This window comes from Oncorhynchus tshawytscha, linkage group LG04, assembly GCF_018296145.1.
Source record: "Oncorhynchus tshawytscha isolate Ot180627B linkage group LG04, Otsh_v2.0, whole genome shotgun sequence".
Taxonomy (NCBI): Eukaryota; Metazoa; Chordata; class Actinopteri; order Salmoniformes; family Salmonidae; genus Oncorhynchus; species Oncorhynchus tshawytscha.
In genome coordinates, this window is record NC_056432.1 from 40,552,860 (window position 1) to 40,568,681 (window position 15,822).

A 15,822-nucleotide genomic window follows, 5' to 3' on the forward strand; every position below is an offset into this window, starting at 1 on the left:
TTATTTTTTTTACATGATCCTCATGTAAAGGCTCCCTCAGGGTGCACACTAAGAACATGTATGTCAGGCTCGTTTGGTCTGCTCTGAATATCATGTCAAACACTCCTGACAACATCAGAGTTGTTTCCCATGGACTTGACATGACCTTTCATGACATTTACTGATTGAATTCCTGGAGGCGAATCCCCACACCCAGTAAGAGCTCCACACGGGGTACACAGCAAGAGAGAAGTCAGAGGATGTTGAGTTTGGGATCATCCAGACTAGTACTGGATCTCCAGAGCCATAATAACATGACAATGACAAAGGAGCTGGAAGTGGAAACAGACTGGCACAGAGGCTAGTATATCCTCATTCTGTAGGTCAGGAGATTAGAATGACATACAACGACAGGCCTACAATGCATCTGTGCACAACATGTTACATACGATAGGATACAGGAAAAAAACACATGCTATTAAATTGGCTGATACTGTTACACATAGCTACTAGTATTCACCATCAGTAAATGAAATATGTGACTGTATACAGCTGGTATAGAAACTCTAACATGCCCCCTAAATGAGAATAGTTATGATCGTAAGATTTCTAAGAGCAGGTCCAGAGAATGGAACTTTGGCATCCACCATGTGTCTATGCGTGTGTCTGTATAGTGTCTAACGTTTCCTCTACACAGACCGACCTGCGTTTGGTTATTGGTGTTTGTTGTCATCCGTTTATTTTTTTCTTGAAAACCAGCAGCACAGATGAGTGCTTGTGTTCATATGAGCTGATTAATACTTGGATAGAAGCTTTGATTGTAGGAGGAGGCAGTGGTACAGACTTGGTGTCAGTGTAGTTCTTAAACCTCTCATTCAATGTGCAAAAGTCACTACTACCCAGTACCCCGTTTATGAAAATGTTAATGGTGTCTTGCACACTTATGGCTCATTGAGAAAGCCGCTCAGTTCAGAGTGAGGACATTAGTGCCAACTAGGGCACAGTTCTAGATTTAGAATGTTAGAATAGAGGAGTAGTTCTGGATTGTTGGAGCAGGGGGACAGTTTTAGAATGAGACTGTTAAAGCAGAGTTCCCCCTGCATCTGCTGGCTCTGGTGCCATGGCAATGGGGTGCCTCTGGAGAGTGGCAAAATAGGTCATTGGTCATGGGGGGCTCCTCTCATAAAACAGTAATTTAGCTAGTGTGTACACACACACACACAGAGAGAGAGGCATTCATATATGACCCACATTCAAGTCTGCAGAGGAGACACAAGTGATGTTATCAACTGTGAACAGATATGAATACACAGACTAGAACACTATCTGTGAAGAGCTTTATCTCTCTCTGTCCCTCTCTTTCTCTCTACTTTACTCCCCACCACCCCGCCCTTCATGAAACAACCTCTGATTACACACACACACACACACACACACACACACACACACACACACACACACACACACACACACACACACACACACACACACACACACACACACACACACACACACACACACACACACACACACACACTAATGATATATGCTCTCATTCTCTGTTAATAATGTGTGTGTGTCATCATTATTCATAGAGATGTAATGTATAATGGCTGGATGAGTCACTTAGTGTCTGTTCAGACCTAGAGCAACCTATAATTATCTCTCCAGTTCATTACTGTTCCCTAACATTCTCCACTCTCCTTTGACATGTCCACTCACGATGAGACTGCTATGACTACACAGAAACATTGCCACGAGACTAACCAAAAACAAAGACAATCAACCTGGTCTCGTTCACGACACTAAGCCTAGTCCACCTAGAGTTCAGCTGTAGAGGAGATACTGGAGCTGGTGTGCGACTGAGTGAGTGAGTAAGGGAGTGTGTGTGGTGTGTGTGGAGGATTAGACAGACATCACAGTGTCTGGTATGGATTTCTTCCAGCAGAGTCGAGTAATCTGACAGGAGAAAATAAACCTGAAACACCAAGCCTTTCAGTAAATGAAGGATCGCCTCTCATTCTGAGTAAATTAAGCTAAGAGGCATGGGTATTGATTCCAGTCCATGGAAGTACTATGAGAGAGAGGGGGGGGGGTAGAGAGAGAGATTTCATTGTTGTTTTCTTTCGTTGAAGAGTTAATCTAAATATCAGCGGTCAATTAGGTCAATTCCAGGAACAAAATGAAATCCCTGATTAACTGCTAAAAACGATTCTGCACACAATTAGGCTGAATGAATATTTGCCTATTGCGTGATGTGAAATGAAGTTCAGACTTGCAGGCAGGGGTCATGTGACCTGGCTCACACACAAAGACCTCTCTGTCAGCCTGTCCGTGTCTTATTCATTCTCCATGGGTCAACCTTCCTCTCTCCCCCACAGTTACTCCTGTCTTCCCCTTCCTCCTGTCTCACTTACCTACCTCTCACCCCCGCTACCTTTGAGCTGGTCATCGACTGGCTTGAATGCTACATACAGCACACACTTGAGAAGCTGCAGAGAACACACAGACACACACATGGGTAGACCAACCTTCTCTGCATGGATTTCATTGGTGAGAAGACGGTGCATACAAATATAGTTTAAAAAATCTCATGACTCTATTTCTATGTAGATGTGTGTCTTTGACAAGCAGGTGTGTCAGTAGTGAGGGGTTATTGTGAGGAATGGGGGCATTGTAAAGGTATTTGTGTTTCTGTTAAAGGAAACCCCACTGTAGGGATTGAGTGGGAAAGGCCAGAGCACTTACCGGACAAGCCCACTACATCCTCATTTGTTTTGAGCAAATTTACTTCATCCTCTTGACATTCATGTGTGACAATATTCATTTTTCATTGTCAGATTGTTTTTTCACTTATTAATATGGTTTATTGTATGGCAAAACAAGAAAGGAATTGAAATGAATCGAGCAGCTTAAATTGCGTTTTTATCAATGACATTTTCTCTTCTGTTCTCTGTTCTATCAAACGATCCATTGTGAGTCTTAGACATCAGGTTATGCCTTGTATAAAATAGACCAGTTGCCTAGACACCACTGTGTTGTGTATTATCTATGTAGTTATCTAGCAAGTCTCTTAACTTTGCCTCCAACAAAAACTTAGTAGACAAACCTTGTTTCAGTCTGAATGGAACAGCTCACGGTCTACTGTACCGTTGCCTTGGAGTTGGAGATGTCTGGAAACTGTCATGTTTTAGCCATGAACTTTTGAAAGGAGCCGAGATGTGTTTCATTGTCATTTATTTGAGAGACAGTAAGGTGTGTGCATGTGCGTTTCTCTCTCTCTCTCTCTCTCTCTCTCACACTCTCTCTCTCTCTGTCTCTGTCTCTGTCTGTGTGTACCTGTAGTTTCTCTGCTTGACTTGTATCAGAGGCGGACACAGCTGCAGCACTGGCGGCCCTGACCCTTAGCTGGGATGGCAGGGTCTTCCCAGTTGTGTGTGCGTAGTTAGTCTAAACCCTGCCTTTATTCCCTCTTCAACATGCCTCTGAAGTCTTGTCACTGTACTTGTCGCCTCATAATCCTTTTCACTGAGACTGTGCTGAAAGTGCTGCTATGTTCTCAACCCTGTTCCCACCCCCTGTGTAGGGTGCTTCTGTGGTCTGGGCCTGGTCTACTCCGACAAGTCGTTCATCCATGCCAGACATGTACACAGACATTCTGCAGCTGCACACAGTGGTCCACATGCTCACCTCTGTGGTACCTTTTCATAGCGAGAGAGAAAGAGAGAAAGAGAGACAGAGAGAGAGGTGACAAGGACACCAAGTGAATACAGGGGTGAGGGGAGAGAGAGAGTGAGAAAGAGAGACATTTTATTCTGTTGACAATGAACTCCCTGATTTTTAAGCTGAGGGGATGATTGTGTCCGAAGGACAGGAAATAAGGCGGCAGGAAGCTGCCTGCCACAGTGTAAGGACCGACGTCACTGGAGCAAGGGGTGCAGGGTTCAACATAATGGTATTGTATATTCTGTATTGTTTAATGGTGGAAGACTAAAGTATATTTGTGCACAACATTTGAGAGAAATAAACTTTTTGTGCGCAAGGAAAATTCGGGGATCTTTTATTTCAGCTCATGAAACATGGGACTAACACTTTATATGTTGCGTTTATATTTTTGTTCAGTATAGTTTGTAGTTCTATACATCAGAGGAGAAAGGGAGGGAGAGAGGGCAGTCAATAGAGAAGTTTTGATACTGTTATGAAAACTGCGTTAATACTTCTTGAGAAAGTGTGAGCGATAGACTGTTAATTAACTGCCATTTTGAATATGAACTGATAAGAATTCAAACTGGGTATGTGATTCTCTGTATGGCCATGTAAATATTTACCTGTCGATAACGAATCACATTGTCAAAGCCAAATTGTTTACCACACACACAGACACTTTTTCCAACTCAGATCTTGACCATTTCATTAACTGTGTCTGTTATGGTGGTTATTTTGTGGGTCCTTGTTATGGCTGTTTTTTACACTTGTATACAGCCCAGCAAAACATGAAAGTAGTTGATTTGATCAGTTTATTGTTATTGTTGATTACTGCTAACATTGCACCATATACAACAATGTGAGGATACTTGCTTTATATGCATGGAGTTATCCCAGGCCTAAAATCATGTAGTGAACTGGAGGAAAGGGTGCATGAGGGGTCTTAGATATTTCTCCGGACCTCATTTACCTTAATGGCTAGAGTGTAAAGCCATGGCTAGAGTGTAAAGCCAAACAGTCAAACCACAGGATGCATGGGCTAGTGTTTCAATCGGGAGTTGTCCTTAGGTGGGATGGAATGGCCTTAATGCTATATTCAGGGATTTTATTTGTATTTATTTAACTAGGCAAGTCAGTTAAGAACACATTCATATTTGCAATGACGGCCTACCCGGCAAACCCTAACCCGGACGACTCTGGGCCAATTGTGCGCCGCCCTATGGGACTCCCAATCATGGCCGGTGGTGATACAGCCTGGAATCGAACCAGGGCTGTAGTGATGCCTCTAGCACTGAGATGCAGTGCCTTAGACCGCTGTGCCACTCGGGAGCCCAATACCATCATTTGAAATGGAAACCAATGTAATTGATTTTCGACTGGTGGGATTGAACCTTTACTGCTCCAACCAATAAAAGCACAGTGGTTGATTTGAGGCATGTCTCTAGGGGACTGGGACTGCTTGTACAAAATACTATTGCTAATGATATACAGTAGACCCTCTCTAAATGGTTTGTTCACCAACAGTAAACTGCGACACCATGCGCAGGGTGAGAGGTTTGGCTACAGAGAGGTTGTTTTAAAAGGAGATCCTAAGAAGTTGAATCTCCATGGGGTAAGAATACTACACTGCTCAAAAAAATAAAGGGAACACGAAAATAACACATCCTAGATCTGAATGAATGAAATATTCTTATTAAATACTTTTTTCATTACATAGTTGAATGTGCTGACAACAAAATCACACAATAATTATCAATGGAAATCAAATTTATCAACCCATGGAGGTCTGGATTTGGAGTCACGCTCAAAATTAAAGTGGAAAACCACACTACAGGCTGATCCAACTTTGATGTAATGTCCTTAAAACAAGTCAGAATGAGGCTCAGTAATGTGTGTGGCCTCCACGTGCCTGTATGACCTCCCTACAACGCATGGGCATGCTCCTGATGAGGTAGTGGATGGTCTCCTGAGGGATCTCCTCCCAGACCTGGACTAAAGCATCCGCCAACTCCTGGACAGTCTGTGGTGCAACGTGGCGTTGGTGGATGGAGCGAGACATGATGTCCCAGATGTGCTCAATTGGATTCAGGTCTGGGGAACGGGCGGGCCAGTCCATAGCATCAATGCCTTCCTCTTGCAGGAACTGCTGACACACTCCAGCCACATTGTCTTGCATTAGGAGGAACCCAGTGCCAACCGCACCAACATCTGGTCTCACAAGGGGTCTGAGGATCTCATCTCGGTACCTAATGGCAGTCAGGCTACCTCTGGTGAGCACATGGAGGGCTGTGCGGCCCCCCAAAGAAATGCCACCCCACACCATGACTGACCCACCGCCAAACCGGTCACGCTGGAGGATGTTGCAGGCAGCAGAACGTTCTCCACAGCGTCTCCAGACTCTGTCATCTCTGTCACATGTGCTCAGTATGAACCTGCTTTCATCTGTGAAGAGCACAGGGCTCCAGTGGCGAATTTGCCAATCTTGGTGTTCTCTGGCAAATGCCAAACGTCCTGCACGGTGTTGGGCTGTGAAGCACAACCCCCACCCGTGGATGTCGGGCCCTCATACCACCCTCATAGAGTCTGTTTCTGACCGTTTGAGCAGACACATGCACATTTGTGGCCTGCTGGAGGTCATTTTGCAGGGCTCTGGCAGTGCTCCTCCTGCTCCTCCTTGCACAAAGGCGGAGGTAGCGGTCCTGCTGCTGGGTTGTTGCCCTCCTACGGCCTCCTCCACGTCTCCTGATGTACTGGCCTGTCTCCTGGTAGCGCCTCCATGCTCTGGACACTACGCTGACAGACACAGCAAACCTTCTTGCCACAGCTCGCATTGATGTGCCATCCTGGATGAGCTGCACTACCTGAGCCACTTGTGTGGGTTGTAGACTCCGTCTCATGCTACCACTAGAGTGAAAGCACCGCCGGCATTCAAAGGTGACCAAAACATCAGCCAGGAAGCATAGGAACTGAGAAGTGCTCTGTGGTCACCACCTGCAGAACTACTCCTTTATTGGGGGTGTCTTGCTAATTGTCTATAATTTCCACCTGTTGTCTATTCCATTTGCACAACAGCATGTGACATTTATTGTCAATCAGTGTTGCTTCCTAAGTGGACAGTTTGATTTCACAGAAGTGTGATTGACTTGGAATTACATTGTTGTTTGTGTTCCCTTTTGTTTTTTTGAGCAGTGTGTCTCTTCCGTTTGTTATTGATTGTGAATAGGTATGATGAGGTTTGTCTAAATCTTAATAGAGGGACCTAATCAAACATATCTGATGCCACCTCAAACTCGACACCTCTCCACCTCTCTTCTCCCACCCTTTTTTCTCTCTCGCTCCCTCTCTCTTTCTCTCGCTCTCTGCCTCAACCCATCCTTTTTTCTGTCTCCTCTTTCTTCCCATGCGCCATTCTCTGCCCCTCATTCTCTTGTTCTCTCTCTCTCTCTTGCTTTCTAAACCTGTCCTATCCTGTCTCTTATCTCCTCTGCCCGTGTCACTCTCACAGCAGACGTGTGCTGCCTGCCTGGAAGACTTCAAAGTCAAAGACGAGCTGGGTGTGTTGCCATGCCAACACACCTTTTACAGGAAGTGAGTACCAAATTAGGAGGCAGGAGGTCAACATCCATTCATTTCTACAGTCAGCACACAGCTCTTGGGGGGGTTTTAATCGAGTGATTTCACTGACATACCAACAGTTATTAAATGTTTCCAGGTCACAGGAAGACAGTACTTGCATGACTAGAGAGGTATCTCTGGTAACGATTGCTTTAGGGCAGGGATGGGCAACTCGGATCAATTTCCCTAAAATTTGGAACTCAGTCAGTCTCACCATACTGTTGTGAGTTAGAATAGTAGAATATACAAGGTGAAATTTGGTTGTGCATCAGCAGTTTTTCTCTTCTTATGTCAGTCACTTACAGTCAGTAAATTAGCCCATGTCAGCTAACATTTTTTTGATTTCTAAGTTAGTTTAGCGGCCAGCTATCTAAACTTGTTATCATGGTCGAATTACCGGCTGGGGGGCCCGCATTAATTTTGTTTCTCAGTCTCACTCAGATGTCCTAAAAATGATGTGGGTACGCAGATCCGCAAGCAACTGCGGCCCTTCATAATAAGTTATTTTTTAGCCCCCAATGCCGTCAAAGTTGCCCATCCCTGCTTTAGTGTATCCCATTTCAAGCCCTTTGATGTGAAACATTGTTTTTATTTCTCAGATATTCTCTATTTTTTCTGGGATTGCATTTGTGATGATTAGTTGCAACATTTGTGATGTAATAAATTACACTGAATTTTTCAAATGCACACTTTGTGATGTCATCAATTAGACTGAATTTTACAGGTGCACCCTGTGTGCAGCCTGGTCTCATAGACTAGACATAACATGTAAATGTAAATCCAGGACACTCAAATTAGTATGATATGTTACATTTAGTATGGTTACATAAGACAGAAGGTTACTTAAGGCAAAAACGAAAGTAGGGTTGTTGGTTGGGGGGGATTATAATGCGAACGTCTAGCAACCCGAAGATTGCAAATTTTAAACTCGTTACGGACTTTTGAATTACAGACTTTGAACTTTTGAATTTGAGCTAATTAGCAACTTTTCAACTACTTTTTAGCTATTTTGCAACTACTTAGCATGTTAGCTAACCCTTCCCCTAACCCTAACGTAACCCTTTTAGCTAACACTTCCCTAACCTTAACTCTAACTCCTAAACTTAACTGTAACCTTAACCCTAACCCCTAACGCTTAGCCTAGCTAACATTAGCCAGCTAGGTAACTTTAGTCACCTAGCTAGAATTCGTAAAATACGTCTTGCAAATGTGTAACATATAGTAAGTTTTGTATATAGTAAGTTTTGCAAGTTTCGTAACATAAAATACAAATTGTAATTAATATGAAAAAACGTGATGGACATCCACAAATGAATACTTAATTATTATTAATACAAATTAATCATACTAAATTGAGTGTATTGGATTTACATACATAATAATATAAAATGGAACCAGGTTGCTCTGTGATGTCATCGATTAGACTCAATATTATATATTTATCCTTTGTGATGTCGTTAATTGTACTGACTTTTACAGAAGTATCCTTTGTGATGTCAACAATTAGAATTACTTGTAATGTTTAATAAATTAAAACAATTTTGGTGTGTTTCTCAGGTGTCTGGTGAAATGGCTGGAGGTGCGCTGTGTGTGCCCCATGTGTAACAAACTTATCGCAGGACCCCCAGAACAGCGCCACAGCATAGGAACACTACTGGATGAACTGGTGTAACCATAGCATCCAGCACGGAGGGGGCTCTGCAAGCCGATGTAACCTAGCTCTAACAGGAAGAGAACACTGTTATCTGGTGTAACCTAGCAACCAACAGAAAGTGGACGCTGTTATCTGGTGTATCCTAGAAATTTCTCCCTCTCTTCTGATGTCTCTATGCTCTTTCTCAACCTTCTCTCTTTCCGTCTCTTTCTCTCCCATACTGCCTGTACCTCCTTTACCATGGTTGGAGTCGGCCAATTACGCATGGCTGTAATGCGGTCGCTCTCCATCTCCACTCCTGAATTGGAAATCTGATGCCCTAGGAAGGAGATGGATTGTTGGAAGAACAAGCATTTCTCAGCCTTGACATATAGATCATGCTCCAACAGGCGACCAAGCACCCTGCGCACCAGGGACACATGCTCGGTGCGTGTAGCGGAGTATATCAGAATGTCATGGATATACACAACTACAGCCTGCCCGTGCAGGTCCCTGAAGATCTCATCTACAAATGATTGGAAGACTGATGGAGCATTCATCAACCCATATGGCATGACAAGGTACTCATAATGACCTGAGGTGGTGCTAAATGCCGTCTTCCACTCATCACCCTTCCGAATACGCACCAGATTGTACGCACTCCTGAGATCCAATTTTGTGAAAAAGCGTGCCCCGTGCATTGACTCAATAACCGTATTTAGAGGTAGTGGGTAACTATATTTCACTGTGATTTTATTAAGACCTCGATAATCAATGCACGGACGTAAACCGCCATCCTTCTTTTTCACAAAAAAGAAACTCAAAGAGACGGGTGAAATGGATGGCTGAATGTACCACTGACGCAGGGGTTCAGAGACATATGTCGCCATAGACACCGTCTCCGCTTGCGACAGGGGATACACGTGACTCTTGGGATATGCAGCGTCTACCAGGAGATATATCGCACAATCCCCCCGTCGATGGGGTGGTAATTGAGTCGCCTTCTTTTTACAGAAAGCGAGAGCCAAATCGGCATATTCGGGGGAATGCACACGGTGGAGACCTGGTCTGGACTTTGCACCGTAGTAGCACCAACGGAAACCCCTAAACACCTACCTGAGCACTCTCGCGACCACCCCGTGAGAGCCCTCTGTGGCCAAGAAACAGTGGGGTTATGACAAGCTAACCAGGGTAGGCCTAGCACCACAGAATACGCAGGAGAATCAATAAGGAAAAGACTAATCTTCTCCTTGTGACCCTCCTGCATTATCATACACAAAGGTGCTGTTACCTCCCTGATAAACCCTGACCCTAATGGTCGACTATCTAAGGCATGAATTAGGGAAAGGCATATCCACAGAAACAATAGGGATCCCTAAACTATAAGCTAAACTTTTATAAATGAAATTCCCAGCCGCACCTGAATCTACTAGCGCCTTATACTGGGAATGCAGGGAGAAAAAAAAAAATCTGGAAAAGAGACCCGAGACAAACATTAGTGCAACAGAGGGCTCTGGATGAGAATGGTGCCTACTCACCTGGGGTGATGCCAGAGTGCCCTGCCTGCCTTCTCTATTCCCAGAGGAACCAACCCGGCACCGACCAGCAGTGTGCCCTCTGCGACCATGAATGGTGCTCGAGCGGGAACCCCTTCCGGTCTCCCTGCGCACCATCCCTCCCAATTCCATAGGTTTGGGAGAGAGGGTGCGGGAGGATGGAACAACCAGACCCCGATCTAGACATCCACGAGTAGCCAGCATGTTGTCCAGCCTGATGGACATGTCCACAGGGTCGAAGGTGAGGGTGGTGTCTACAGGCCAGCTCCCGACGGACGTCCTCACATAGACTACAACGGTAATGGTCGATCAGGGCCCTGTCGACCATCCAGCGCCGGCAGCCAAGGTCTTAAACTCCAAAGCAAACTCCTGTGCACTCCTCGTCTCCTGCCTCAGATGATAGAGGCGCTCACCCGCCGCTTTGCCTTCGAGTGGATGGTCGAATACTATCCGGAAATGGCGGGTGAACTCCTCAAAATGGTCCAACGCCGCATCCTCCTCTCTACACACAGTGCTGGCCCATTCCAGGGCTTTCCCAGTAAGGCATGAGACGAGGGCGCAACTCTTCTCACGGTCAGATGGTACTGGGGAGACCGTGGCCAGATACAAGTTCAGCCGGCAGTATCTCCGTTGTATCCCGTGGGTAGGGATAAATGGATCTTTGGTTCCGGAGGAGAAAAAGCGTTCAAGGGAGATTCCGGTTGTGGTGGTGGCGGCGCTGTCTCTCCCAGCAATCCATATTCTGGACAATGCAATCCATTACGGTGCTCAAACAGTCAATCGCCTCCGCTTGTTCCCGGACAAGTTCCTCCACCTCCATGAGCGTAATGTCCTCTCCTGCATGGAGTCTTTTAATAAATGTCCACGGAACATGCTCCATTACACTAAAAGTACAGACATGAACAAACATGGGTACAAGGACGCGTCGCGCACCAACACAACAATAAACAACACTGACAATAAAACAATCTCTGACAAAGACATGAGGGGAAACAGAGTGTTAAATACACAACAGGTAATGAATGGGATTGAAAACAGGTGTGTGGGAAGACAAGACAAAACCAATGGAAAATGAAAAATGGATCAATGATGGCTAGAAGACCGGTGATGTCGAACGCCGTGCGTATTACTGGTGTAGTAAAACCTGTGACGTGGCTTTCATGAAGCAAAGCGTTCTTCACATTTCAATCAAGTTACAGTAGAGTTTAGAGAGTTTCACTGTTTTTGTGTGATTCTTTCTCAAGAACAACTCAGTCACATGGGATACATTGTATACTTTTTGAATAATATGTTTTTACATTTCTTGACAGTGGCATTCAATGGCTCCTTTTCACACATTTCTGTGGAGTAATCTGGTTTTTAAAACTGTTTTACCAGTTGAACACAGACCAAGTAAACACTGCCTATATTGAGCACAAAAGCACATTAACACTCCGCTATAGTCTCTGTATTAAGAATGGACTGAATCATCGCTTTGTTTGATCACACTTATGTAATGTGTGACTGTGCCAATGAAGTACAGCACTGTGTTGACCTGGGGATGAAGAAAATTATAAACCCGGGTAGTTTGAGTCCTGGATGCTGATTGGCTGAAACAGTAGTTTATATCAGACAATTTTCCACGGGTATGACGCAAAAATACTTGTTTACTCTTCTAATTATGTTGGTAACCAGTTATTAATAGCAGTAAATGCCCAAGTCCGTTTGGGATATTACAACAAGGAACACTTTTTTCCACGTTAGAACAGCAGAATATGTACTGCAAAGAAATGTTGCACTCTGTTCGAAGCTCTCACCTCCTTTTCATCCACAAAACAAAAACAATAATAAAGGTGCCGGGGCGGACAGTGGCGCTGTTTCCCTGATGCGGATTCCATCTCTAAATATAGCACGCCCTACAGCACCGACAGAGATTTGCTATATAGCACCCCCTACAGCACCGACAGAGATTTGCTTTTCCCAACACCAGCCACATTCCACGTTTTTGGTGTGCATCAATAAATATGACTTTAACAACTGGAGGGGTTTCCTCTTCATCTCAGTTTGTTACTTTTCAAGTTGTTTATGTCTGGACTATGTTGTGTGCGTGTGCATTTGTGTGTGGGAACTGAGCACCACCCTCTGGTAAAACCGAAGAGTAACATCTGAAGTCTTATTTCAGTCGGCCACTTGCGGTGACATGCAGCTCTGCTACTTTCCTATCCTACATGTCATCTCTAAATCTGAATGTGTCTTTATTTGAACAAAAACTCTTTTAATAATGGTCTTATCAAAATTAAACATATATCAGTCTTGGACAAATGTTATTCATCCAGTAGAACTCAATTGGAATGTAGATACAGCACAGTACGTTTTCATCCCACTTGATCCTACAGCTACCAATTATCTAGTAAGAATTTTAGTATAGGGGTCAGAATATTCTGAAGTCATTTCCCAATTTTCCCACTACTAATTAGACTTCACAGTCAGAGAGACTGAATATTTAAAAAGGGGGGTTTCAAAATGAAACACACACACACACACACTAATAAACACGGGAGATGAGAGGGAGGGGGGAGTCAGGGTAGAGGAAGGCTGAGACCGAGGGTGCACTCAGCAGCAGTGTGCTCAGCCAGACAGGGCCATTTCAGCTCCCTCTTTCTCTCTCTCTTCCTCTCTCAGGGGTCCTAATGAGAGAGAGAGAGACAGAGTATGAGCAAGGGAGAGAGAGAGAGAGCTCTGTTGTAGGCTAATATGAGGGCAGCTCTGGGCTGTTTTGTTTGTCAACGTTGACTCACAGCACACTTAGCCCTTTATAGGCCAGATAGAGGCTGAACACATGAAAGATCAAATCAAATCAAATGTTATTTGTCACATGCGCTGAATACAACAGGTGTAGTAGACCTTACAATGAAATGCTTACTTACAGGCCCTTAAGCAACAATGCGGTTTTAAGAAATATAATTGTTAAGTAAAAAAAAATAGATAAGTAAAAAAGAACAAATAACAAATAATTAACGAGCAGCAGTAAAATAACAATAGCGAGACTATATACAGGGGGTATCGGGACAGAGTCAATGTGCGGGGGCACAGGTTAGTCGAGGTAGTTGAGGTAATATGTACATGTAGTTCGAGTTAAAGTGACTATGATGGTGGGGATGGTGTTCTTGGGGTCATAGGCAGCATCCTCCTCCTCCAAGCACGGCGAGTTGAGTTGATGCCAAAGAGCTCTATTTTGGTCTCATCTGACCACAACACTTTCACCCAGTTGTCCTCTGAATCATTCAGATGTTCATTGGCAAACTTCAAATGGGCATGTATATGTGCTTTCTTGAGCAGGGGGACCTTGCGGGCACTGCAGGATTTCAGTCCTTCACGGCATAGTGTGTTACCAATTGTTTTCTTGGTGACTATGGTCTATGGTCTATGGACTATGGTACGTTTGCCCACTGACAAAGATATGATCCGTCTATAATTTTAATGGTAGGTTTATTTGAACAGTGAGAGACAGAATAACAACAAAAAAATCCAGAAAAATGCATGTAAAAAATGTTATAAATTGATTTGCATTTTAATAAGGGAAATAACCATTTGACCCTCTCTCAATCAGAAAGATTTCTGGCTCCCAGGTATCTTTAATACAGGTAATGAGCGGAGATTAGGAGCACACTCTTAAAGGGAGTGCTCCTAATCTCAGCTTGTTACCTGTATAAAAGACACCTGTCCACAGAAGCAATCAATCAATCAGATTCCAAACTCTCCACCATGGGCAAGACCAAAGAGCTCTCCAAGGATGTCAGGGACAAGATTGTAGACCTACACAAGGCTGGAATGGGCTTCAAGACCATCGCCTAGCAGCTGAGAAGGTGACAATAGTTGGTGCGATTATTCGCAAATGGAAGAAATACAAAAGAACTGTCAATCTCCCTCGGCCTGGGGCTCCATGCAAGATCTCACCTCGTGGAGTTGCAATGATCATGAGAACGGTGAGGAATCAGCCCTGAACTACATGGGAGGATCTTGTCGATGATCTCAAGGTAGCTGGGACCATAGTCACCAAGAAAACAATTGGTAACACACTATGCCGTGAAGGACTGAAATCCTGCAGTGCCCGCAAGGTCCCCCTGCTCAAGAAAGCACATATACATGCCCATTTGAAGTTTGCCAATGAACATCTGAATGATTCAGAGGACAACTGGGTGAAAGTGTTGTGGTCAGATGAGACCAAAATAGAGCTCTTTGGCATCAACTCAACTCGCCGTGTTTGGAGGAGGAGGATGCTGCCTATGACCCCAAGAACACCATCCCCACCATCATAGTCACTTTAACTCGAACTACATGTACATATTACCTCAACTACCTCGACTAACCTGTGCCCCCGCACATTGACTCTGTCCCGATACCCCCTGTATATAGTCTCGCTATTGTTATTTTACTGCTGCTCGTTAATTATTTGTTATTTGTTCTTTTTTACTTATCTATTTTTTTTACTTAACAATTATATTTCTTAAAACCGCATTGTTGCTTAAGGGCCTGTAAGTAAGCATTTCATTGTAAGGTCTACTACACCTGTTGTATTCATCGCATGTGACAAATAACATTTGATTTGATTTGATCTTTCATGTGTTCAGCCTCTATCTGGCCTATAAAGGGCTAAGTGTGCTGTGAGTCAACGTTGACAAACAAAACACACCCACACACGCATGCACACACACCCACGCATGTACCCACACACAAACATTCCACCGTAGAGCTGGATCCTGTGAACATAATCATCTTATTTTCTGAATACTGTAATAATGTAAATATACTGAACAAAAAATATAAACCCAACCTGCAACATGTTCAGATTTCACTGAGTTACAGTTCATATAAGGAAATCAGTCATTAATAAATTCATTCGGGCCCTAATCTATGGATTTCACATGACTGGGAATACAGATATGCATCTGTTGGTCACAGATACCTTAAAACAAGGTAGGGGTGTAGATCAGAAAACCAGACAGTATCTGGTGTGACCAACACTTCCCTCATGCAGCGCAAATGGTCAGGCACTGATGTTGGGCAATTAGGCCTGGCCTGCAGTCTGCGTTTCAACTCATCCCAAAGGTGTTCGATAGCGTTGAGATCAGGGCTCTGTGCAGGCCAGTCAAGTTTTTCGACACCAATCTCCCCAAACCCTTTCTGTATGGACCTCGCTTTGTGTACGGGGGAATTGTCATGCTGAAATAGGAAAGGGCGTTCCCCAAACTGCCGCTACAAAGTTGCAAGCACAGAATTGTTTGGAATGTAATTGTATGCTGTAGCTTTAACATTTCACTTCACTGGAACTAAGGGGCCTAGCCCAAACCATGA

General features: G+C 44.1%; 1 protein-coding gene across 1 annotated transcript; it reads left to right on the plus strand.

Annotated features, from left to right (window-relative positions):
- The first annotated feature begins 5,164 nt into the window (after nucleotides 1-5,164).
- Nucleotides 5,165-8,971, plus strand: LOC112249525 (RING finger protein 122-like). Its single transcript, XM_024419333.1, has 3 exons — nucleotides 5,165-5,296; nucleotides 7,190-7,272; nucleotides 8,857-8,971. Exons 1-3 carry the CDS (start codon nucleotides 5,165-5,167, stop codon nucleotides 8,969-8,971), a joined length of 330 nt encoding a protein of 109 aa, XP_024275101.1.
- Nucleotides 8,972-15,822: the final 6,851 nt, after the last annotated feature.